Source organism: Erithacus rubecula (genome assembly GCF_903797595.1).
Source record: "Erithacus rubecula genome assembly, chromosome: 2".
NCBI lineage: Eukaryota > Metazoa > Chordata > Aves > Passeriformes > Muscicapidae > Erithacus > Erithacus rubecula.
The window spans coordinates 71,172,375-71,199,448 of NC_136685.1; the positions used below are offsets into that span (position 1 = coordinate 71,172,375).

Below are 27,074 nucleotides of genomic sequence, written 5' to 3' on the forward strand. Positions count from 1 at the left end.
TAAGCAATCAAACCAGGCTCCTGTGCAGGGGAGCAGCAATTCTGTGTTTCTGAAAGTATGAGCTTTCACTTCTTCAATTTTATGAGCACTTAATAGCCAACCATTTGCTATTAGAAAGTTTAGAAAATCTGCATCTAGTCTCATACTTGTCTCTCCCTCTCACTTCAGGTATTCCATCCAATTAATGTTTAGAAAATTTTAACAAATAGTCTATAGAAATTCCTCCTACATCTTCAAAGTTAAAATTGAGAATTTTAACTTTTATGCTGCTAAAAGATATACTACAGAGGACATGTAGAAAAAAAACTGCTAGTAAATAATAATATAAGGAATGGAAAGAAAAAATGCACCAACCCTTCCCAGCTTCTCAGTCACACTCACTCAATTCTCTAAGCTGTCCTGCTCTGACCATACTGAGACAATTAACGCTTGTGTATTCTTTGTATTCTTCTTTACTCTTTTTCAAAATGAAGCCTATTACAGGAAAAACATGCTGATATTAACTCACAGTAAGGAACGTGGAACCTCCTGAAAATAATCCTACTTAACTACTACAGCAACTTGTTTCAAACAGTGCATATGATCATTTATATGAAATGAACATTCTGATGACTTCATATTAAGCAGAAGTTTCTATTGTACATACACCAAAACTAAAATAATCTGTTTCTTGCTTGTTTCAGACAAAGATTTAGAACTGTTATTATATCAGAATTCCAATATTAGGGCAGCACACAGTAGTAAGACGAAATATGACTTCCTGAATCAGTGTTTCTGCAATTGTGCAAATGAAAACTCTTCCTTCCATGACTGATCATGATAAAGAAATCATGAAATGCATTAAATGACTTGTAGAAAACTTTTAGATTAAGCTTACAGTAGCACTGTTACATACTACTAATGGAAGCTAAATGTCAGTTGTTAAATCAACATCTAGAAGCCAGCCAGCTCCAATAAGAAAGGAAATCTTTTCCCCCTTCTAACATGCTGTTTCACTCTAGATGAAAACTTTGATTTCACAGAGGAAAGTGAAAAAAAAATTACTTCCATGGCACATTTTGAAACATTCAACAGAAATGCAGATGGCAGTCAAATCTGATATATATTTAATCCAGTGTCAAAATCAAGTATTTGCTTCTCAAATTATTAACCCACTACACTAAAATCAGAGCAGAATATTGAGTTACATTTTTCAGATCCTGAACTGTTTTCCTCTATGATTGTTGATTGTTTAGCACTACACACCTGACACATGTCAGAAATAATTCTTAAAAGCTGATACCACACAAGATCACCATTTCAAGAACAGACTATGAAATGAGAGGTTTTAAAAAAAAAAAAAAAAAAAAGAAAGAAAATAAAAGAAAATAAAAAAACCAGGGCTGTTTAGAAGCAATTAACTATGTGAGGTAACTTAAAACAATCATGTTTTAAGTTCATGCATTCAGTGCCAAGGAGTACCACAGTATTCAGAAGTTTCATGTGCTACACAGTGAAGAGACATTAGGAAAGACTTCTTCCATCTATTGTACACCACATAACCACAACAGAGACTTTTGAGTATCACTGCTGCATAATTTATGACAAGGTTTAAACTCAAAAGATTATGTCTACTACTTGATTCAGTTAATACAGCAAAACCAACCAACTAGTGGAGTCTTCCATCTGGTGGCTGGAGCTGTATGTGCATTCTATACATTACTATGTGGTTCTACTAGCTACAGCATACACCCACAATTTTGGCTATTATGCTGTAGGTCTCTACTGTAAAGAAACAAAACTGAAGCCATTCTTGCACCTCTACACTGTGCAAAAGAAAAAGTGATGTCTTCATGGCAGAAAGTATTCAAACTTTAATGTACATATTTTAATTGCTTTGCTTAGTCATCAATTGACCCACACACACATCCTTTGTGTTTACTTCTTTACTTTCAGCAGAAGCACTAAATACACCTGTTTATTAATTCCATTTAACACTACTGCTGATTTTTGGCTCTGAAAAAATGGAATAAACCTGTAGCAGAGGTCAATTGAAATGTCATAACTACATCCATATTATGTTTCCATGTGTATTGTCTACATATTTTTTATGTATTGTCCACATCTTTTCTGTATTTTACAGAAACATTCTTCAATCAGAATAAAAGCATGATCAACACAATGTGCACAACCAACTTAAGGGAAACAGACTTTTTTCATTAACATCTTCCACAGTATGCTGATAAAACCAGAAGTTTTTTTCAATAATATTTAAACAAACTGACTTCCATACCTTGGCAGCAACAATGCTCAGTCCCATTCCATTTTGTTTTTTTAGTGTTACAGTGATAATTTCAGGTTCTTTTCTCAAAGGCTGAGCCTATCAAACAACAAAGGGTAAAGAATAAAAAATTCAGAAGTTCATATTCACTTCCAGGCTAGGAAAGTAACTAAGCAAAATAGTTCATTACAAACAAAACTACTTTGATAGAGCAGCAGGTCTTACATCCAAACTAATATATCTGGTATCTATTTTACAAGTAGAATATCTAACATTTAATTAAGATGGATCCATATTAAGCACTACACCTGTGTTATACTACACTGCTGAAACTTTGAGGTCTACTCATTGTTTCTCCTCCTTTATTTCAGTAAAGATATTACTAATGAATCACAAATGGAAATTCAACAGGTCTATAAAATTGTAGTAACTTTTAATGAAAACTGAAGTTCAGACTCCATAGGCCTCTATTACAAAGGTGAGGGTGATCTACACAGAGAGCTCAATTTTTAGTGCTGCATCTAGAAGATATTATCTTTGCAGAATTATTAAGAACCCAATTAATTTCAAAGGCAGAGTTAAAGCTTTGAAATAAAGTTCCAAAAAATTTCACTTCTGAATACTCTTGGATACAGATGGAGTCCCTAGATATGTTCAGTAATTGTTGTTTAAATCTTTTAATACTGCCAGTTCCTCAACTCAAAAAGTTTTCATCATAATCTTCATTAGTTGAAGTATGTCAACTGGAGCACATTAGCTTGTATTCATACTGAAACATAACTGCAAGTTCCACAAGGCCCATGGCAAGTAAAAATATAAGCCAAGGAGAGTAAAAAAAATATTAGTACTTTCTGATTGAGTTAAAATATTAGAAATGCAAGTAGTTTTTAAGCTGAAAACACTGATTAAAAATATGACTATTTCTGTTTAGTTGGTCTAAAAATTATTTCACATAAAGCCACCATCTTTCCAAAACCAAGCCATTCTGTAACTTTGATACTCAAACAGACAAGCAGGGAAAACCCACCACAAAACAAACAAATAAACAAACCCTTACAACAAAAAAACAAAAAAAAACCCCTTACCTTGCACTGAACTGAGACCCTTTTTAATAAGCATAATGTAAAAGAAAACTAAAGTGGTTTTTTTTGGGTTTTTTTTAGGAAAAAGCACTAAAATAGAATTTAATACTGAATATTTGGCTGGTAACTGCCAACTTATAAATAAAAGCAGCCTGTAGTTCCATTCATAAGTTATTTATAGATCCCTGTCCATATATATTTTTGTCTGTGTTTAGAAGAAATTTATTCACTGTTTATTCTCAGACTGGGCCAATATGACAAAGTTTGCTTATGTGAAAATTATAACCATGCTACAGCCTAGAAAAATTGTGACTTTAAAAAAATCTCCAAAAAGTTCCTTAAATGCACCAATTCCCTGATGAACTACATATTTAACAATGAAGCCTATTTTTCCTAATAAGGACTAAAACTGATCATGTAAAACTCAATGTATTGCCAAGATTGCAGTTAGTAATTATTCACTGAATTAATACTTACCAGCTCAGCATTCTCATGGGACAGGTGACTTTCATAATCTGCACCTTCAAAGTATATTGTCCACGTGCCTGGTGACCGTGGATGAGGTGTTAGTCTACAAAAACCTAAAAGAAAAAGTACCATTAATAAAGTCATGGTATTTTCCCATGAAATTAATTATAGCATTCACCTTTTTTATAGCCATTAATGTCTCAAATCTTATATCTCATATGCCATTATGGGCTTTGCTGTAATTTTATGCTAGTACCTACAAATCCTATAGTTTTATAGCTGTTGCTTCTGAGAAACACTCTTATTTTAAAAAATACAGCAAGCTCATAGAAAACTCTGGGACTGCAAAACATCGCTTTTACCAACCAGATTCAGAAGAGAAATGAAATACCAGATCATCTTTTAGCATGCAAACTACTTGAAAAATTCCTAGAATTTTGAAAAAGAAGTCACAGCAGTTCAGAAATATCCAACATTTTCTCCTAAATCAGGGATAATGAGAACACACATCACACAGAAATTATTAATCACTCCATCCAAATATATGATATTCTCTTCCTCATAAAAATCATTCTTTAGCAATTCGGTTAACACTGTTTCACTCCAAAAAGTCCCTCAGTATAATTTAGGGGACACCCAAAAAGTAAAATTTTGAACATATGCATTAAAAAAGCCTTACTTATAATGAATATACAGCCACTTATATGGCAACAGAATTATACTGACTAATTAAAGAATTTATTCTGCTAGTCTCCTTTAGTCTTAAAACTACATCCTCTGTTACTCACTGGACTTTCAAGTCAGTTTCCTACTTTTCTTTTAAATGCAAGAATACAGCTTTCCTATAAACTAAGTTAGAAGCAACAATTGCAAAAGTTCACTGCAGTATACAGCGAGTCTGGTTTTTCAACAGCCTCTTTTGCTACAGCCTCTTATTTACCTTGACATTCCTGTACAAGTTTTTTAAGTGCTTTTAAGCAGAAAATTTAGAAATTCTAATAAAAATGAGTAGCACCAAATAAAGATTCTATCTTGTTCATTTACTGTGAATGCTCAGACAGACCCCCTGCTTTACTTTTGCAAGTTTAAGTCAGTTTCATGCAACCACAAGATCTATCATCTAGTTGTCTTCTGAAATTCTGTTGAACTACAAATGCCCAAACCACAAGTTCTTACATGATCGACAGTGAAAGAACTATTTTAAGCTCATGGGATTTTTTTAATGTTACATGGAAGCAGCTGATGAGTAAAAAAAAATAAATTAAAAAAAAAAAATTAACTATTCAATTCACATTAATTTTAAAAATCTAAAGAAGTTTTGGAGCAAAGGCAAAACAATGTTTCACCAGGCCTAGTAACTCAGCACTGCTTATGTAGAACCTTGAAAGTGAAAGAAAAGGACAGGGAAAAAGGGTAAGGATTAAAAAAGCCTTAATGATTTTAATGGCTTGCAAAAGAAAACACTTGAAGAACATAGTATAAAAAGACTGAATCATACACAAAGAAAATGTGGCTTACACTTAATTAAAATATATTTGCATTCTGTGTTTGCTGCACAGATCATTGTAAAACAACAAAAGAATTAACCTCTTTGACAAAGTGGATCTAAAAATTCTTGTAAACCACTTGGAACATTTCTGACAACATCACAGGAATAGCCATCTTCTGGTAAAAGAAAAGGTAGCTGTAAGTCAGGATCCTCTTCCAGCTGGACTTCTCGGCCATCACTGCGAGCAAGTTCATCAGCCGTATTTTCTGCAACAGTTACTACATTCTCTATCAATTCCTGGACAGAAGGCAGAAAGACATTGTTACTACAAAGGGATCATTTCAATAAGTTAAAAAAAACTTACATTAAGAAGATGTTAAAGATTGCAAGAAAAATCAATTTGAAAAATAAACTACCAGATACAAAACTTTGGCTCTGTTATGTACAGTCAGTACACTGCATTGCTTTATTTTATGAAATCCCACATATAATTGTATTAGAAATGACACAGAAGCTCTTATTTTAACTTCATTGTTCTCCAAACTTGTGGTGCATGTTTTTCATATAATGATAGTAATAATAAACCAAGCAGCTATGGAATTCCACCTATGCGTAAAGAAGCAATGTCAGTTATGTTCTTCAGCAAAAGACTTTTAAGTTTGGTAGCCAATCATAAATACATCTCCAAGGTACAAGTCCTTCCATTCCCCCAACACCTTTGGAGGTGTTGTATTAGTGCTTCTGACCTAATAAACAAATGTAGCCAAAGTTAAAAAAAGATGAACTTGGTAGACAATGCATTCAGCCATATATATATATTAGACTGACTACCTTTTTTTTTTGTTTTTTTGGTTTTTTTTGAGTTCAGTGAACTGTCAAGAGTTTGCCCAAAGAGTGTTTTTTACAATTTTGCAAGGAACATGGCTGTCTTTTGAATTCTGCCATGGATAGAACAGTCAGTCATCATAAATATCATAAATATCTCAGAAGCAGCATTATACATATATATACACATATGAATTCCAGATATCAATATGTTAATCAAAGGACAATGTGGCTACAGCTTGTATAAAGGGATCCCTGGATATTTACATCCTACATGTCAAAAAGTATAGTGTTTCTGATCCTTTTCGTTGATTGCTATAGATGATCAAACTCTGGACGTTCTGCTTACAAAGAAGCAGATTTTAGGGGTGCTCTGTTCTCTCTTCTAGTACCTTTCTGTATTACCTTTCTGTATTTCATGACATAGGCTGTAAGATGCAGTGACACCTCTCTGAATATGTGCAACATGGAATGGTACCTTCCTTTCCAAGTCAATGTAAGAGATTTTTGTTTACATCTTGCTTGAGTCAGTGAAGCATATCCACCAAAGATAAGATAGCTACTCATAGTGGGTGGTTTTTTATCTTAGGTATGTTAAAACTGCACAATGAATGATAGAAGAGACTTACTGTTGGGATTAGTGGTTCATCTGGAGCACAGTGATAATTCTGCAACAAAGCTTGTAGCTGCAGAGAATTTAGCTTAAAGCAAGTACTGTTAATATTTGGAACATCTGCATGTGAGTATTTGTCCATGGTGAGCAATGTGGTTGCCTAGAGGGGAGAAAAAAGTCCCAGATGACAAATTCAAACCAGAATAAAACTTAAGCCTTATGTCTAAATGCTCTTAAGAGGAAAAGAGAAAGGAAGAGCACAAGAGAAAGCAGATTTGTAAAAGAAGCAACATAAATAGCACCCCAAACAAACACTAAATGCTTCTCCTGTACCAAAAGATGAATTAATACTAATTCACATGACCTATACTCGTCCACATGCTATTTCCAGGAACACAACAGAGGCAAATATTCTCTTTGAATATATGAACATGTGAGAAGTGTTAATCACAAATACACCCACCTGTACTATTCTGCTCAGGTGGCAATCAGCAGCCAATTCTAAACCTTGTTTTTCTGCCCAGGCTTCAATGTGGCCGAGCTGCTGGCGAACGATAGCTCCCCAGTAATGTGAACATAACCCTGAATCTGGGGCTGTAACTAATCTGTTAAAAAGCCACATGTTGATAAAATGAAACAGCTGGGAGAAGAGCTGTATTGTCAGAGCAGCATTCACTCTACATCGTCGCAACAGGGACATGGCTCCAGTCAAGGTATGCAGCACATCATCTACAAAGATAAAACAGAAAGTCACACATGTTCACAAACTGCAGGGTACACCTGGATTAGGGGAAACAACACAAGGACACTCAAGTCAGGCTATGAAGAACCTACATGTATTTAAGTTACACAATCTTTCCGAAATACATTTACTGCTTCATGATTTTGAAGATAGTGCAACATTAAAATGCTAGGTGGAATGTAACCCTTGAAATAAAAATAAATTATTGGGGAAAATATTTATCATACATAAATAACAGTAAATAACTGGCTGTACCTGACATTTAAATCACATCCTCACTTTAATAAAGTAATTTTTCTATTAGTTTTTATAACAAGTTGCAACCTTCATATTATGCTGTTTCAAATGCATATTCCAACTATTCCACAGCTTCTTCTAAGTATCAAGTTGTACTCAAGAAATTTCAGCAGAAGTTATTTGCATTGTATGACGCATTTAAACTATAGAATGCACCTTCTGTTTACACATCGTATTTTTAAAACATAATTCAAAATATCATTTTCCAATTACTCCCTTGCAGTATTACCTAATAGACAACAGGGACGTCTATCAGCAAAAGCCAACACCCTCATATGATTCCTAGTGGAAGCAACACATTTATCTCCAGGTCTCCTATAAGCAATACTTTTAATCTGAAATCTCTTTTGAAGAGACCATTAGTTTTTTTAGAATTGAAACGCAGGATTGTGTCTGAAAAAAATGTCTGCAGGTTATAAGAAATCTATAAGGCAGCTCAAAAATAACTGAAATAAGAACAGCATCTACTTTGTATTCCAGTATTAGTTTGTTACATTTCCTAGGTTTGTCCCCCCCAGAAGTACTTTCACAATACAGGGCACTACAAACATAGCAGTGCATCTTCAGTCCTCCTTAAAGGTTCAATGTAGGAGAAGAAGCAAGAACAGAAAGCTTAATACCTAAATACCAGAAAGTGTTAAGAAAGTTGTATAAACACTGTTCATAGTTCAACAGAATGCTCTATTTAATTGATCTGCAGATCACTTTTCCTTCAATTATTGAGGCACTAGAAGTCTGAGCACAGTCACTGAGCCAGGATTACAGATGCAGGGTGATAGCACACATTGAGCAGGGTGCTCTGGTGGACAGGAACAGCCCAGAAAGGTTCATTGCTGTGAAGCAAGCATCGTGTTTCAAGTATCATGGCAAGGAGCCCTGGCAGGAATCTACATGGCCAGTCAGCCTGACCTTAGTAGCTGGGAGGTTCCTGCTCAGGCTCTCCCGTAACATCGCTACAGTGAAGCTGCCGAGGTGAGGGCTGGATAAACGGATGGCAAGACACAGAGAGAACTGGTGGGACCATAGGACTTGGTAAATTTGCAGATACAATATCCAGCTGGCAATCATGGATTAGTGGCTTCCCTCATGTTTTAAAGTGAGACTGATACTGTTTAATTAATTAATTACTTTAATTATTGATCTGAGCAATTTGATGGAGCACATTCTCAGCAAGTTCACAGATGATAACAAGAGGGGGCAAAATACTGATACACTAAAGAGTAGCAGTATTTTTCACAAGGGCCTCAGTAGACTAGAGAAATGGGCTGACAGGGACTTCATGCAGCCAAAGGCAACTGCCAAGTTCTGCATGTGGGACATAGTAAGTCTCTGCAACAGCACAGGCATCACCCGGACAGAAACAACCCTGATGAAAATTATGGAGAGATCCTAATAAACATCAAGTTAAATGTAACTGAACAGTGTGTCATTGCTTGAAAGGTATCCAGTTGCACACTAAGCTATTTAGTCAGCAGCAGTGCAGTTAGCTGGAGGGAGAGAGGGAAGCAATCCTTCCTATGCATTCAGCATTGTGAGACTGTGTCTGGAGCACAGCATCCTGCTTCAGAATCCTCAGCACAAGGAGGATACAGATTTAAGGGACTAAACTCAGCAGGGAGCTGAATCATCCGTACAAAATTGATCCAAATAATTCTCAGGGGTTAAGGTAACTTGTAAATGTAGTACCACTAGTAATAAATAGATTTTTTTCTTAACAATTAATGGTATGGTTTGGAAGACACAAAGATCAAGTAGTCTAACCTATTTTAGGCCTCTGAGGATTATTTTCTTCTGGATCATCAAGGAATGCTGGCATGTAGTTATTAAGCTCTGACTGCAGACAATGAACCAGGTACCTGGAAGGAAATGGGGACAAAAGTGAATTTTAAATCCTCTATATGTTCATTACAAAGAGTTCGAAAGAAAAGAGTTCTATCAAATTAAAATTTTCCTGAAATTTATGTCTTATGAATGTGAAACAAATAATACTTTTTAAAAGGCCTGAGAGACCAATTTTCCCAAAAAATTTCCTAGAAATGTTGGACAAAGAAATAGGTTGCCTGGGAACAAGCTAAACAGACATTTACATGCAATATTGCTACCACACTGGTAAGAGACTGTCACATGCAACACGAAGAGATTGCTGTCAGGCCAATTTTGGCTTTCATACATTTGCAAAAATATTTTATTCCAAACAGATATACATTTTTTTTGTTTTAAAATCCAGCAATAGTGATAAAAAATAGTAATAAAATTCATGTTGTGACCCAACACAGAAAAATCCTGAAATGGCCCTAGGGCTTTGTGTGAGAAATTTTTTGATTCTTTTATTTTTCTAATCTTTAACTACCCTGAAATGAAAATCTATTTTAGTATCCTTTCTCTTCAAATTATTAAACATTCTCTTTAACTCCACTTTTGCTAATTCATTTATACATTTTCTGTTAAGAATTGAAACTAAAAAAGAATCAGATTGTAAACACATGTATACAAGAAAATGTTTCATGGCTTTTTAAAACTCCCCCTTCATTTCACTGGAAACATTTTTAATGAAATACCCACAATTGCTAGAAATTAAATCCATGGCAATTTCAACCAGTCTTGGAGGATGCCAATTACTATCAAGTGACATCTTCACAGCAGACTTCTTTCAGTTCATGCTTCAGTTGTGCTTTTTTATTTGCCTTCTAAGTATATATTCCAGGGGGCTCCAGAAGTTTAATACATGCATTTGGAATCTGCCATGTTACACTATACTTAGGGAAAATCCACACAGCTAAAATTCAAGAATAATTTTTCCTCCAGACTGTTCATAATATAGAGAGAAATACAGCACTATTCCTTCCTAGCTGCAGCAATATTCTGTCTTTGTTGACTACCTTGCCAATTAAAGTAGCAGGCCATTATTTTAACCCATTAACTCAAGATACTGAGCTGTGGAAAAAGGCACAGCTTAAGTAACAAGTAGTGATTTAGAGATGCTATAAAAATATAAGACTTTGTCAAAATAGCTATTTGCTATACCCTACTTGCCCAAAATTTACCAACAGAGAAAAAAGAAAGAATCTGTGGGAATCCACTAGGACTCTGGTGCTCCCCTGAAACCTTTCGAAAGTACAGAAAGCAATGACAAGATTTCAGAAACGACACATACTGCTCTTCTGAGAAACAGCCCCTCAAAGCTAAACTGCTCAACCATGGTTAGGTCTTCCAGTCCTGTCACAGTATAAAAAGAGCATGCAATACAGTATTTCATATTATAGAAAAATAAAAATATTACACTTAAACCAGTCATCCAGCAAGTGGGAGTAGGCTGGGTCTAAGTCACCCAAGGTACACTGGGAGTTCTATAAACATTAGTTTCTGATTTGCAAATTTCCTGAGAAATACTTGTTCAGTAGTGGCTCAGAGAGGAGAAAATATTCTGAATATAAACAAAAATCAAGCCTTTCTTTTTGATTAATACTGTGCTCAACCAATATTGTTATCTTTATTCAAGGACATCTTCCTTTGAGGGTTTCCCTTCCCATTAGGATATTTAATTCAATTTTTCCTTTAATCAGTATTGTAATTGGCTGAGCTGACAAGCATAGCTTGATTTTTACTCCAAGCAAAAACCTGCCCTTCCTTTTCTAAGAAAAATCTGTGCAAAAAAACCACCGTGCAAATTGCTATTTATGAGAATTATGAAAGTAGATTATACTTAGAAGCTCTTAAAGAGCATGAGATTCAGTACTTTAAAGACCCAGGAATATTTAAGCCTATGTATCTACAAACTAACAGCAAAACTAACCTTTCTTCACAATTTCACATTTAATTAAGAGAAAGCAATCAACACAAATTTCCCTAAAATTTTCATTGGTAGCCTCAACTATCACAACATCATCTAACAGATGAAACTTGTGCACAACTCAGTGATCCATATTCACAAAACAGGGTGTCTGCCTGTAGAAGTAAGTGTAGGCCATTCTTCTGAGTTTACCTCTCAGATATTTAACAATATACAAAGGACATTACTGCAATATCTAAAATTCAGCAGAAATGTGAAGCTGTTCTATAAATCACAGAAACAGAGAAAATGGTAATTGAGACAGAAGTTTGATAGCCTTACTTGAATGCCATTTGAACCAAGTGCGCCAAAACATCTTGTGCATCCACAGTAATTCGACTAAGATCTCTGTCTTGCTTTATGAAATTGAGTAGTTCAGATGCATTTGCCATCCAAAAGGCAAGGGCCCCAGCAATATTCTTCTGTTTCTGCAAGTGGAAAGAAGCAAGAAATAATACAGGGAAATAATTTTCTGATAAAGCATGGCAGCTTAAAAGGGCTCCAAAAGATAGACCAGTACCTCTTCCCATTTCACCAAACATCTCTCAGATACCAGATATTTGCAAAATGTTTGTACGTAATACAGCAATTTCTGTAACTACTGAGGTCAATTTTAACAAGTTCACTGAACACATGAAATGCTAATAAATTGCCAATAGCCATATCAATGAAAGCCACAGTGTAAGCATCTAATTACACAGTGCTAAGAGCTTAGCAGATGCAGTATCTGGTAATCTGTGCACTTTTAAGCGCATATTCACTACCGCCCACTGCCACGCTGATACTGCGCTCACTGGCTTTGATACCATGTGATTCAGTATCAAGTACTGATCTATCTCACCATCTCCCGACCACAAATGCCAGGCCAGGCAACCTCAGATGAAATCCAAAGAATAGGAACCACAAACAACAAAAAAAGAAAATAAAGGGAAGAAAAAGAACTTTGGTCATTTCATATCCACATTGAAGTGCGTTAAGCAGAAATTATGGAATGCCGTAAAAGTTGCAAAGTCAAAAAAGGATTTTAGTACTGCATGTTCCAGTTGCTGAATGAGTGTTATGAACTGTTCAAGTCCAGTTGTTTGAGTATTGTATTTTGATATGGAAGCAGCATGAGAAACTGAGCTAAGCCAACATAGCTAGGATCAGTTCCCAGCAAATATATCCTACCTGATCAACCTGGTCTACCTCCTGGAGAAAAACGGACGAAGGAAATCGAACAGAATAGAAGAAAGAAACTTGTGAACAATCATGAAAGCTTTAGAAATCAAACACTAAATATGAAGGTACAACACATGTTCACAGTTATACACAGATGCATTAATCAGTAGCTATGAAACAACTGAGCTCCTTCTAAAAAATTAATTATTTTAATAAGACCAGTAGCACAACAGCTACAAACTGAAGTGCCTACATGTCACAATTAATTCAAGAATTAATGCCTTAAAATAGTTGCCATCCCAGACTGGTTATTCCATGCTCAGTGTGCCAGAGAATACACCTGTTTATTGCAGAAATTTTTGCAGGCAATGGGGTAACCAGCCATCTGAACAACAGATCCTGGGAACCATTTGCCCACACTGCTGCAATAGAGACAATATACAAACACACACAAAGAGGGAACAGAAACCCCCCCATACAAAAAGGAAAAAAAAAAAAACAACAACCAAACAACAACATTCAAAAGCAAACAAAATACACAGAACACCAAAGACAGATTTAATACATGACTTTTCAATTAAAGAACAAAAAGATTGTTTGAAACAACAGAAGAGTCAAATGAAATACACCACACTAAGTTTCTTAAATGTTAGTAAATACAAAGCTACGCTGAATTAAAAGAAAAAAAAAACACACCAGGTGTCTGTCTGATTATTTAGAACTGAGCTCTTATTTTTTGCTTTCTGTTCAGATCACTCTCCCCCACCTGCAACACAGTGAGCTTAGATGCAAATATTTGAGGTATTATTATTTTAATTTTAGTTTATGCTCAAAACACCAAATTGCTGCTTTTTTTCCCTCCCACTTTCCAACCCAAGTACTCGTAACTGAATGAAGATGTGTTGGCACAGAACAAAAGGAAATGCTTCTTCTGTAAACAAATGTTAAAATTTAAAAAGAATGAAAAATGCCACAGAATGATTTGGGGAAAAAAAATAAGGATACAAAAAAAAAAGGCTTTTTAATATGAACTAAATTTCTAATCCTTCTTTTTTATTGAAAGCACTGAGCCTTCTCATAGACCTCTCCTACTTCATACCTACCTCATATAAAGTCATCTGTAATATTTCGATACAAATATTACATAAGAAGTCACAGATTAAATTTGTTAGCAAGTATTTCTTGAGTAACTTCACAAAGAGACTTGACAGCTTTCTGATCTAGGCAAGTAAAATTAGGATCTCAGCCACTAACTTACTCCCACAATAAGCACAAGAGTTTGTGCACCTTTGCATTACTTCTGTTTTGGGTGCCTCTCTTCCCTTCCCTGTCATTTTTCTCTGTCTCTCACACCACAGATCCCCTTCAGTGCAGGAATGCTTTCCAATTGACACACACAAAAATCTATTGTGATACAACATATTATGTGGTAATTTGACTGTGATCATAAACATAACCATTTATGTTACACCTTAGATGAAGTAATTTGACTTAGCTTGTACTGTTTCTACTCCACTAAGACAGGTCCAAGCTAAAGACATTTTGCTGGTCATTAGAATTGCTGCATTTCTTTGCCTTCTGTCTATTAATCTTGAAATTCACTGAAATTTTATTCTTTTGTCACAGGTATATTTTCCCCCCTTGTCTGTGGTTCCATCACCATGACATTTTAATGAACCTCCTCCCAATTTTTATGCAACATCTGACTCCTTTCAGTTTATTTCTTGCAACAAGGCAAGATCTTTCACAAACCACAAACACTGCTTCTTTGCTGATGTGTTTCTTAAAATTTAAATTGGAGATTAGATTGCAGTTGAAGTTACAAGGCTGTAAAAAAGGCCTTTCACAAAGGACAGTCCAAACAAACTGTTGGGTTTAACAGTTTTGTAATGGTATTAGCAGGATTATAGAAAATACATTTGCTTACAATCATAAGGCTGCATGTGACTTGGGAAGCCCTTCTTAGTGTGGTTAATGAACATTTTCATAGGATAATCTACTTTATAGCTTTGATTTGTTTTCAAATCAAACTGATGTTTGGAGTCCACCCCCCTAGGATCTTCTAGAAGACACCTCACTAGCCATTCAAGACTAAGAATAGAAAACTTTCTCTGTTTTCCCACAGGACATACCTCTGTCACTACAAGTCTTTTTAGGTCCTTTATAACTAGTATATTTTAGTTATATAAAGTGAGTCACTTTCTTTGATTCAGACCTGAAACTTCCAGTTTAGCCTACCCTTGAAGCCTACCCTCTGCTTACTTTCCATTCCAGCCCCTGAATTGCTTATGTGCAGGCTCTTACCAGTTCATTTTCTCCCCTATATCCACAATCTCCTCTCTTCCACAGCCAGATTTTTAATTTTTTTTTTTAAATAAAAGAGCCTGGATATTAATTTTTTTATACCATTTCAATTTTACCAAATATCCATTGACTACTGACTGTGACATGAAGATTCAAATGACTGACATCAACATTCAAAGCAATACTCTAGTTCTTCACTTCAAAAACAAACTGCTGTTCAGTCTCTGATCAACTTTGGAATATATACAGAAGGCAAATCTTACTTTCTTACTGCAAAGTGTCCTCAACACCAGCATTTCCTCCCCATCCTTCTTATGAAAGGTGGGAGCCTGTTGTATAAGATTACTCAGATGTCTAGAGCTAACATTCTCCTGCTGAAAACTTCACTAAATCTTTCCAAAACCTGAACAGAAGCTGAACAATTTTGGTTTGCTTTGAGTTTCATACCACTCCTATTTATTTTCCTACTCTGCCTTAATCAAGCTGTGTGTAATACTAGTATTGTAAATTGTCTAAAGCAGGACTGACACATTTTTTATGTCTGTATAGCACTCAGTGTAGCAGGGTCCTTGCCACTAGTCTGGCAGAACTATTTGCAACAAATACATCTATTTTAATAAATACAGAAACAAATTTCAATTTTTCTTCTGAGAAAAACCTGCAGACAATGAAGTTTAATTAATTAATTACTGAGGATACATGAACTAGCACTCCTTTTTGAGAAAACAGCCAGTCTGTTTTATCAATGCAAGCTACTGTCTAATATCACAGACAACCCAGTGGATCTTATCCTTCTTTTCTCCACAAAATAGAATTCCCCCTGTGATTCTGTAGAAATCTTACAGATACAGTGGCAAGAGTGTCAGACTACATATAAAATATTGGAATATTTGAGAACTTGTATTTCGCTTTACAAAGCAGTTGTGTCAGCTTGGTTCAAGATGTCCAACCAAGTTTTATGTCCAGTTTTATGTTCAAGATGTCCAACCATTTTCGTGGTTACAAAAGTTGTAAAATAACAGGGTCAAAATTTAAGTCATGATCCTTTATAATATGTACAAGTATCAATCAGTGCAAACAAATGCTACCTCTTCAGTATTCTTTAATAAGCCAATCCAACTTGTTTTACAAGGGTTCACAGCCAGAAACGTTTGCAAAGATCTTACCTTGTAGAAAAGTCACCTCTTGTCAGAGAACAATCTTCAGAGCAACAGCCACTCCCCAACTTCCCTCATTGCTCAGGAGAGAGTTTCTTACCACTGACATTATTCACTGACATAAAAGCAGTGAATGCAGGTAAACCCCTCCATAAGGGCAGTAAAAGCAGGTATTACTGTTTAATCAACTACTGCTAAGGGTCAGACTAAGAAAAAGGCTAAGGAGTTTGCTAGTTTATCAACAAAATGTAGGTAATTCTCTTGACATATTTTGGCAGAGTAACTCACCTGTATTACTCCTTCCATCATGTTCACCATCTTGTTGACTATTGCAATGACTTTGTGAGTACGCTCAGCAGGAGTGATGTCAGGTCTGTATTGGCTGGACAATACATACCGACATGTCATATACAAAACATACGTTGGTGACAGCTTAAAGTGAACTGTTGAGCTATTTGTGTAATTTATAATGGCAGATAAGAAGGCATCTTCAGCTGTAGACAAAAAGGAGAAGAAACAGCATGTTGTAAATCCAAAGACAGAAAGAAAACAAAAGAAAACAATTTCATAACATAAGGCATAAAGGATTTTCTTTGGGAAAAGTAGACGAAGAGGGAGTAACTTACAGGAATTTGAACGCTGAGTTGCCTTTCATATACTACAGTTAGTTAGACACACTAACAAAACACTTTTATATAAAGCCAGAATAGATGATCACTGGGAAACATTTCTGTACTATTTCCTGTGTACTATGTATGAAAATTTATGTCTTCAAGGGAACGGGAAAAAGGATGATTTCTTTTGCACATTCTACAGCAACAAAGCTCTCATACTAATAAAAAATCTTTGCTTGCTCACAAATCTATTTAGTTTCTAATATCTGAAGTATGGACTATCTCTGGTATGTTATTTTTCTACTAGATCGGACGCTTTAAAAACCTGGGGACCAAGGTAATAAAAAATTAAACTCTAAGTAACAATGTAAATCTAATCAGATTTTATAAAAAACTGATTTTGAACATGATGCTATCTATTACACAAGGCATAGAGAACTATATAGAAGACAATGAACCCAAGATACTGTTGAAGAGATGGGATTAAAATTTTTTCATGTTTAATCTGAGTATCTGGAGATAAGGAGTTGAAATGCAATGAGAATTATGATATGCATGAACATGCCTCAATATCTACAGTATCTGTTCATCCTCCCAACAAAACAAGTTATACTACTAGACTGTCTAGCATCTATATAGTCATAGTTTCAATGTTTACTTAAATCACCCTTAAGTTTTTTAACTGACTGAAATATCACAGTATAGAAGAATGGATTAACAGGTTAGTATTGTAACTTCACAATTTACTCACAGCTTTCCCTGAATTCAATACTGGCAGGCAGTATCAGTTCTGGTCCATGATTATCCTGAGATCTAAAGAAAGATGAGAAAAATGGAAACAAAAAATCCACATGTTGTAAAATTACATATTTCTCCAAATACACTGGCTCCAAATATTGACACAACAGCCTTTCAGAGAACAACCCTTTTTTTACCTTTCCTTTAGAATCATTCAAGCTGTATATGCCAGGAATAAAACAGATAAAAATACAGACTTGAACTGTGGAGTCTGTGATATCAGTGAACACTCTCTTGTGCACTGCACAGCAGACTGATAGGATCAGTTTGACATCTGCCATTGACAGGATTCAAATTACAAATTATTCATGGTTACATGAAAGAAATTGAATGAAGTTTTGCCTGAAACATCAGCTTGGTTACAACAAATGTACTTTGCTGCCTTTTATGTCCTCAAAATTTATGAAGACTTAGTCAACCTATTTATTCTTTTTTGTGGTAAAGAGGGAAAGAAGGTCAAACCCAGGCCCTATCCCCACCTAGCTGTTGCTACACTTAAGAAACGGCAATCAGCCCCAGAACTGTCCTCACTGAAACTGACTGCAGAGCTGTTTCTTACCAGAACCCATCAGAGAAATCACAGAGTAGAAAACTGAAGAGAGATTTGACTTTCCTGGTGCCTGCTAAAGGTTACCTATGTATTTCACAGAATCACAGAATACCCTGAGTGGGAAGGGACCCATCAGAATAATTCAGTCCAACTCCTGGCCCTGCACAAGATTCCCCAAGACTCACAGCATATGTGTAAGAGCATTGTACAAATGCTTCTGGAACTCCATCAAGCTGGTGCCATGACCACTTCCCTGGGGAGACTGTTCTAGTGCCCAACCACACACTGGGTGAAAAGAGGTCTTTTCCTGATTTCCAGCCATCATTATTGCCTTAAGCAAAGGCATTACCTGTGCTGTTCTCTGCAGTTGGGCACCTATTTTTAGGAAATGTGTAAAAGCTTAAGATCTTCTGCATGCAATAACCATTTTAACCACATGTAACACAACAAAGAGCTTTCTACTTTGCCTGACAACTTTGATAAAGAAAGGAATGTAATATAATTATATTAACCTCATTCTCCTCAAGATTATTAGTTATGCCACAAGGAAGAGATAAGGGAATAAAGGCTTTCAGTATCTTATCTCCAGTAGTAAAAATCCACAATATAATTTTGATGGCTGATGTCAAAAAATCTAAAACTAAATTTTAGCATATGGAATCCGAACATCTGAGGTATCTTTGTACTTTGGTGGAGGTTTGTTTGGTTGCTTGCTTTTTTACAAACTTGCAAAACCTTAAACCAGCAGAGAACTCAGGTTATGCCACGCAGATAATGCTTTATTATAAGAAGTGCTGAGCAAATCCCATTTCTGGGGAGTTGATAGTTAAGGAACAGCAGGAACAGCATGTCAGTATGTACACAAATTTCTGTCATTTCAGTTACATTTTTAACATGACAGCATGCTGTCTTTATGAAAAGCACACAGCTGGTGTATAAATCGTAATATTTTGTGTCTTTTTATTGCTATAAATTTAAAATCAACTAATTTGTCACTACTTCCACACTGTGAAAAGTGTACCATCTTCACTGATGGAATTACTTTCATAGAAAAATTATTAATACACAGCACTTTAAAACTCAACTACAGAAACTTTTTATCTTTCATTATAGGAATGGTAGTAAGAGAAATCTTTTAGCAAACTGCTTAGTAAACCTGTGACAGATTTCAGCTGATGATTTGTTTTATTTTCCTTAGAACAAAATTATATTGATCAGTTTCATCACAAACAGATGAACTGGATTCCCAGCCAATGAGAGACAATGTGTCATGAATAATGAGACCTGATATTAATGCAAGATTATTACAGATTTCTGAAAATTTGCCATAAGAGACAAATTAAATGAAAATATTCTTTTAAAATTGTTAATTTAATCTGTAAATTAGTTGTTTAGGAACTGATGCAGTAATCAACTATTTAACTACCCTAATAGGAGTTCCCAACAAATCATGGATTCATAGGACAGTCTGGGTTGGAAAGGGCCCTTGAAGATCATCTAGCTCTATCCCCTGAAGAATCTTCCTCTTTCCCCAAAAAACACACAAAAGAAATACTCTCTAATTAAGCTTCGCACATTAGGAATCTAAGCTGAAGTAATTCTCTGTGTTTCTGATATGACAACACATTTTAATGGATACATTTTAAGTGTATATTTTCTTTATGCTATTGCTCTTATAGATAAAACCTCTCTGTGGTTATGAAATTCTTTGAGCTAAACCAGTCTGAAAGTCTAGTTAGGTTTAGAAGGGCCATAAAATATTGATAGGGGTTGCCTCCTTTCTTAGTATAGTGTAAGGTAATATAACACTTTAAAATCTCATTAAAAGCAATAATGCATTCTCCTGATATTTCTGTATTCTCCTAGATTGTCTCTGATAAACTGCATAAAAAAATGGAACACCCTTGTGTGATTGTTTTAGTCAGCATACTAGCTATGTATAAATTTTTAAGGCATGTTAAAGCAAGGAAAGCATCACTTATATATCCTCATAAATTTTTCCAGCCAAATACATCTTGAAGAACTCCTGAAAGGTATCCAAAGGCAAAAAATTATCTTTTCCCTTTTTTATTATATGTTTGCTCATGTTAATTGCAGGCAGTAATTTAAAGAGCACATATGACGAAACAGATTGCAATCAGAACAATCATACCTAGTAAGTAAACTGGAGTTACACTCTCAGATCTCTATTTTTCCTTCTAGAAATAAAAAAAATAAACCATGGCAGCCAAGTTCTAATCTTTGGTCTTCAACCCATTCAGTGAGTTACTGGAAGAAAGTCTTATTTGTCTTATTATTCACTCTTGTAGAGCAGTGATGAACACAGAGTATCCACAAGAACACTTAGTGTGGGCTAGAGGTTGAACAGTAACAACCTGAAACTTGCCAGTGAAGAAATTTTGATTTTTTAAACTAATGAAGAAGTTCACAATTACTGCCCTCAGCATTTACAAAATGAGAACAGGGTATCCCAGAGGAAACTTAACAGAAGGTCCACAAAATACATCCACAAAGGGGAAGAATTCCATGTATTCAGGCAACTCATTGCCCAATTTGTCAAGTCCTAATCTAACATTCTGACTTTGTTAATTTGTTATTCTCACAAACACAGAGAATGTAACTGAGAAAGATTATATGACAGAAGTGCTGTATTTAGATAAATAGGACTCATTACACAACACATACTACAGACATGTAAGACATATACAAAAATAAAATATTGGTGTCAGGCCTGGTGATGAAGATCTCTGAGACTGTACTTATCACAAATTTAAGTGTGATTTAGATGCCTCTAAAAATATTTTCTGTACAAAGGAACCATGGTAAAAAAACCTTTGTAAAAACTAGCAGTGAGTATTCTCTTTAGAAGGAATTTAAGAAGTTAAAAACACCCCAAGAAAATTAAGCCAAGATACAGCTCACAGATGGCTCTGTGTTTTTGAAATACAGAACTACAACACAAGATAATACTCTTCACAGAAATTTAATAAACTTCATACATATAAAGAGGCACAGATCAAAAAATATTAGCAGCAGAAGCCTCGAGAACTTCTGACAGGCTTTATAAAGTTCAGAAAGAAGTTTTGGTCATCTTTTATGAGGAAAATTGTCATTAAAATACTAGTAATTCAAGGAGTTAAATCTTCACAACCTTAATAAAATTCTAAAAAAGGATCTGAAGATTACCAGGCACTGTAACAAAACAGTGCAGAGTAGAACAGTTGTATTCTAGTCTAATTTCACTGAAGTATTTCAAAAATGCCCCTTCTACAGAACACTTGAACATTCAAGTGGAAGCACAATTTTCTGCCCTTTTTGGGCTGTATTTTATTCTCACCACTCACATCTCTGAATTTTCCTTTCTGTCTAGTGAATAATATATCAATTTAAAGATACAAACTTCATACTGCAAACTTTACAACTCAGATCACTTCACATTTTAACCCTGCAGCACATTTACCTTACCTTTCATCCATTTATCACAGCTGTTCACCTAAATTTTTAAGTTGATTTATGTAGACAGCAATGCAATATTGTATTTTTTGAAAGATTAGAAAAAAAAATTCCATTCACATTCTCACTGATTTGCTGAGATATGATAGGAGACTCTAGAGATCATCTGATCCAACTTCACTGCTCAAAACAGGGTCAACAAGAGCAAGTTGATCAGTACCCTGTCCAGTCAGGTTTTAAGTATCTTCAAGGACAGAGACTCCACACCTGCTGACAGCACCACAGCAGACATGCCAATGACCTGGTTATTTCATTCTCCAGAGTAAATCATCTTGCCACTGACAAATGAAAATTTTAAGTAATTGTTCTTTTCATTTCACATAACACGCCTAACCACAAATCACCAATGATGTGACGTGACTATCAGCCTGATTTTACAAAAAGAAAACCACAAATAACAGAATACTGAAGCAAAGGATTCATTTTTTGGGGTTTTTTTAAATAAAGTTTTTTTGATTTGGTTGTTAAACCTGGGGTTTATTTGGAGAGATATCTCAAAGGAAATCTCATTCTCCATACTGAAAACCAGATCATTTACTATAATTTAACGCAGCACATGGTCTACTGGAAAAACAAATCCATTTTTTCAATTCTGAGAAGCAATGGATGAGGTTTCCTACCTGCTGTCCTGTCTGCGGTAATCCTGCTGGTCTATTCTGATCATCGGCTTCACCATTCCGCGCTCGGCTGTGCTGGATGCAGATGATGCCCTGTCACCATCCAGCCTGCTGGTGCTCTAATTCAAAACAACAGGACAGGTGCTTAGCATGCAAGCACTGCATGAACCAGTATTTGTGCTAGCACCACTAACATTAAGCTGAGGGCTGAGGCTTGAAGAGAGATGGGGAAACAGAAAAAGGGAGTATGGCACAGAGAGTGACAGCTCAGCAGGTGTTTTCACCACAGTGAAGCACTGCAGAGCCTGCTTCCAATTCAACAGACAACAATGGCCAGCTAGGAGCAGCTCTGTTAATGCACTGCTAGAATTTATAATGCAGCTTTCAAACATCTTTAATCAAAAGTTGCATAGCTACAACACAAAATCATAATGAGTAGGGAATCAAAACTTTAGGTAAGAGACAAAGCTAAATATATTTACAAATTTAAAACTGGCCATGCTCCCCCATTCTGATTCTGCAATTGTTCCAAGTGTTTGCACGACTGATCTATCTAAACATAATTTATCCCAATTTTAAGAAAAGTCTGATCTGGAAGGCAGTACAAAATTTCCAAGACAAGAAGGAGCAATTCAAATTGTGTTTTGTTTTTTTTTTAATGTACCATTTCATTTGTTTTCTTTTGGTGTCTCATGCTTCTTAATAATTTATGTTTTCTAATTCAAGCAACCCTATCAGGAGTGGGACAAATACACTACTTTAAGCAGCAAAACAAGTAGCACTTTTTCCAGCATAAAGAATACAAAACAAGACATCAGTAAACTAGAAAGCATTTCAACTTTTCATAATAAATTTTTAGGACTAAATAATTTATTTCAACATAGAAAAACCTGCCAACAAGTGCATCTCAAAGCAGGAATTTGAACTAAATCACTTTTCACCACCACGTCTCAAGAGAACTTTCATTAAACTTACTGTTACCCCTTTTCCAAACAGAAAAGCAAACTTAGAAGAGAGTAAATGTTAGAAAATGAATGATTTTCTAGTGCTTTTTAAAACAGTGCTTTAACAAGATGTCATACACAGTCTCAAACAGTACAACTAAAAAGGAAACTAAACTTTCCCATCAATCCTTAAGTCCACTAGAACTATTTTTCTAGTGACTGAATAGCATATGAAGCATGCTGTATCATAAAGCCAAATATTCTTATTCTGAAAAATTTTAATGCATTTTATTAGTTTACAAAGTTTCTGTTCTTCCTTCTAAAATATCACTAAAATTCCTATTAGAAGTAGGTAAAGAGTATGTGTAAGATAAAAGAAAGCACTATCCAATGCTACAATCAAAGTAGAGAAACTAAATCAAAAGACTGTGGTAAGAAAACAAGTATGACTAAAAAGATATTCAAAAGCTATCAGTGTTATTTATACCTACACTGCTCCATTAATATCACTACATATTTACAAGCATTTCAGTTTTGCAATAGTAGAAATAAAACATAAAAGAGAATGCAGTTCTGGGAAGATTACTCCATTTCATACAGCTGAAATAATTAATTCTCTCATTTCATCTGAGGCATGTGATCATAGCAACTAAGGCATAAACCATTGTGTCATTTACTCTATTTGCTTGCTCTTGGAAAATGCAATTCTGACACAAATTCTATTAACAGAAAGTGCAGAAAGAAAGCAAGAAAATATTATAATCTCATAAAATGTTTATAATTATGACTGCACAGACAGTTTGTTTAGTCAATGTGTATACAGGAGCTCTATTGAAGTCTAAAGTCACATCCATTAAATTTTAAAAGCCTAGTTAAATTAAAACTGAAGAGTCTTTCACATTTTATATAAAACATTTATTTACTCCATCACAAATGACAACAGCCATATGCTGCACACACGAGGTAACAATATACCAGTTCTAACAAGAATCTGTACCTGCTTTCCATAAGTCAATTTGGGGAGAAACTACTTCAGGTGTGCAGAGTTTGTCTTTCTAAAAAATGTTACTATTCTTGACATGAGATGCATGCCCAATGCCAATACAAATTTAAGCAAAAGTGTTTTGGAGAAAAACAAACCAACAAATATAAAATAATAATGCATATATTATCTGAGCCCAACCTCATGGAAAAGCAGCTGGGGAGACTGATTAATTGGCCACACTTCCACAAATACTACTGATGTTGTAATTTTGATTTAACTTACACATGCTCTTTTTTATTGCTAACTTAGTTATAATACAATACCTTGCTTGCTGGCAATGCTGTTCCACTGTGAATATCACCCTCCAGATCAAATGTGGTTTCCTGGACAGCTCTATAAGCAAGATCACATTTCCAGTATGTTTAAGAAATTATATTGTCAAAAATTTAACAAACAAGGAACAGAGCAACTAAAATTAGTAAATTAAAATTCAAGGCTTATACCATGAGTCTAGTTAATATTAACTTTTTCTAATACTGTATTAATTCTTCACATTAATAAAGCCTAAAAATATTTATACAGATAATTTCATTTGGAAAAGCAGATTCTTAGCTAATTTCTTCCCAGTCAAGTGAGAAAATACAAATACACATAAACGTAATATACATAAAACATGCTCATGGCATTGCATTCACTACAGTAGACTAGATACAATTCTTTACTCAGCTCTTCAGTATTAAATGTAGAACATCACATAAATAATTCATAAATCATAGTCATGAATATCTCCTTATTCTAAAGATTTTTAAAAATATTTGATTGTTCAAGCTGCAACAGCCCTTTGCCATAGATTTTATTGTCCAGATAAAGCTCTGCAGTAATACAGTGCTTTCCAGTTGACTGTAAATCTGCAAGAGCACTTATTATTGATCTGCAGGCTAAAGGCAGAATGAACTCAAGACTTAACCAAGAATATTACATGACAGTTGCACAGCTGGAGATCTTCCTGCTAACAGGGCCTACAAAAAGCATAGTGTCCTTCCATAAGAAAATATAGTGGAGAAAAAATAAAAATGGCTAAAACATACATCTATATTAACTCAGGAGATAAGCTGTTTTCCCTCTCTCTCCCTCACTCATCTCCAAGTCAGTTTGTTACTTTTCTAAATTACATTATACAATAATGTATATATTAACAACAGTAGCCTCATTTGGACCCAGAGAGATGGAAAATAGGAGGCTAGTTTTTTTTCTCCTGCTACGCAAACTGATTTTAAGATTGTTTCTCCTGAATATTGTGATAGCCATTGAACAAAATACGTGAAGCTCTATGAGTCACAATATCTATGATCAGTATTTTTATTATGCATCTATCAAAGATATGAATGAGAAACAACAGGGTAGATTTCTGGACTGTCAGCCCTTGCAGCACAGAAATTAGTGGGTAAGTAATCACACTACAAAGAGTGGCTGTTATATTGAGACATATAGTTCCCTATCTTAACAGTCTCATTTCATGACCACTTCATTTCAAATCCTTTTAGTGGAATTTTGAAAGTTACTATCTGAGAAAAAACAAAAACCAAACACTGAAAATATTCAGCAACTTCTTGACTTTTCCTGGAGCTTGGATGAACTATGAAATACAGAAAAATAAGCCATTATAGTATTTTTCAAACAGAAGTGAGCATGAGGAAAACTTGTTTGAATACTTCACAGTGAAAAAGACACTTGCTAATCCTACATAAAATCACAAGGTGGAGCTCAAGTATTAAAATTAAATAATATATTTAAGACTTTAAATGAGTTCACACACTAGTGTCCCTGGCCATTTATAATGCTAACATTCTGTATTTTTTCCCAAGGGCTCCCTTTCTAACCTCAGTAGAATGAAAACAAATTTTACTCACCCAGTTTTGTGTCTTGGACCTTTGACCATAAGACTTGCATCAGTAGATCTTTTGGAAATAATATGGTCCTGAGTAGGATCCACAAACTTAAATACATGAGAAGACCCAAACTGAACCTTCATTCCACTTTGCAGCATGGTGGTTTCTGAAATACGCTGACCTTCCACATAGGTTTCAGCATCAATGCTTCTGGGGGTTACAGTAACAACTCCATCCATATTAGTGAGGTCACAGTGATGAGGCTGAATTCCTGGACCAAATAACTGGGAATAAAATTAATTAACATAGAATAAATTAAATTGTATTGAAAAAAAAAAACCACCACCAAAAAAACCCAAACAAACAAAAAAACCCCCAAAAACTAAGACGTAGCTTCCCCTATTTATAGATTAGTTATTTAACTTGGTTTGATTATGAATTTACAGAGATAAGAGGATGACGAGTACTAAAATCAGTGAGTTTCACTTCATTTTTCAATGCAACAAGAATAATAAAATACATGTCAGCAGACATCCCTTAATGAAAATTTTTTACTGTTTTACTCATATACTGTTTTCTTCCACTTGCAGTTTTATACAAAATCTCACAATGCAAATAATTATAAATCAACTAACTTCACTGACATGGACCCAGGGTACCGTAAGAGACTCCCTGGCATGAACTTCATACAAATATGTTTGTTTTATACTCTTAATACTATAGAGGTAGAATTTTTAAGACTAGGACTTGAAAACCATTAAGTAGTTGCAATAACACTGATATGCACTATTTGATCCAGTTATGAAAAAGAAAACCCCATTTTAAATAATAAAAACTTCACTTAAAATAATAAAACCCTTCTCTTAAATCAAGAGTGGAAGTAAATTAAAACTGATAGTTAAGACATTATTACAAAATTTCAGCAACATTTTATCCT

General features: G+C 34.9%; 1 protein-coding gene across 18 annotated transcripts in view; it reads right to left on the reverse strand.

Moving 5' to 3' along the window:
- The window catches only part of AFDN (afadin, adherens junction formation factor), a 112,886-nt gene that overhangs the window by 38,419 nt on the left and 47,393 nt on the right, over nt 1-27,074 (reverse strand). For 14 of the 18 annotated variants that reach the window (XR_013773507.1, XM_079299291.1, XM_079299301.1 and 11 more), the window contains 13 exons: nt 26,159-26,421; nt 24,572-24,641; nt 22,323-22,438; nt 17,593-17,654; nt 16,516-16,721; nt 12,776-12,796; nt 11,888-12,033; nt 9,538-9,632; nt 7,201-7,466; nt 6,754-6,897; nt 5,398-5,596; nt 3,820-3,923; nt 2,273-2,359 (listed from right to left, as the gene is read on the reverse strand). Coding sequence is in view for 17 of the 18 variants with exons in the window: in XM_079299291.1 (XP_079155417.1) it covers nt 2,273-2,359; nt 3,820-3,923; nt 5,398-5,596; nt 6,754-6,897; nt 7,201-7,466; nt 9,538-9,632; nt 11,888-12,033; nt 12,776-12,796; nt 16,516-16,721; nt 17,593-17,654; nt 22,323-22,438; nt 24,572-24,641; nt 26,159-26,421 (1,779 nt within the window). In the remaining variant the exon portion in view is untranslated. The remainder of the gene's footprint in view (nt 1-2,272; nt 2,360-3,819; nt 3,924-5,397; nt 5,597-6,753; nt 6,898-7,200; nt 7,467-9,537; nt 9,633-11,887; nt 12,034-12,775; nt 12,797-16,515; nt 16,722-17,592; nt 17,655-22,322; nt 22,439-24,571; nt 24,642-26,158; nt 26,422-27,074) is intronic. The other 4 variants (XM_079299302.1, XM_079299293.1, XM_079299292.1 and 1 more) reach the window with 1 other exon arrangement.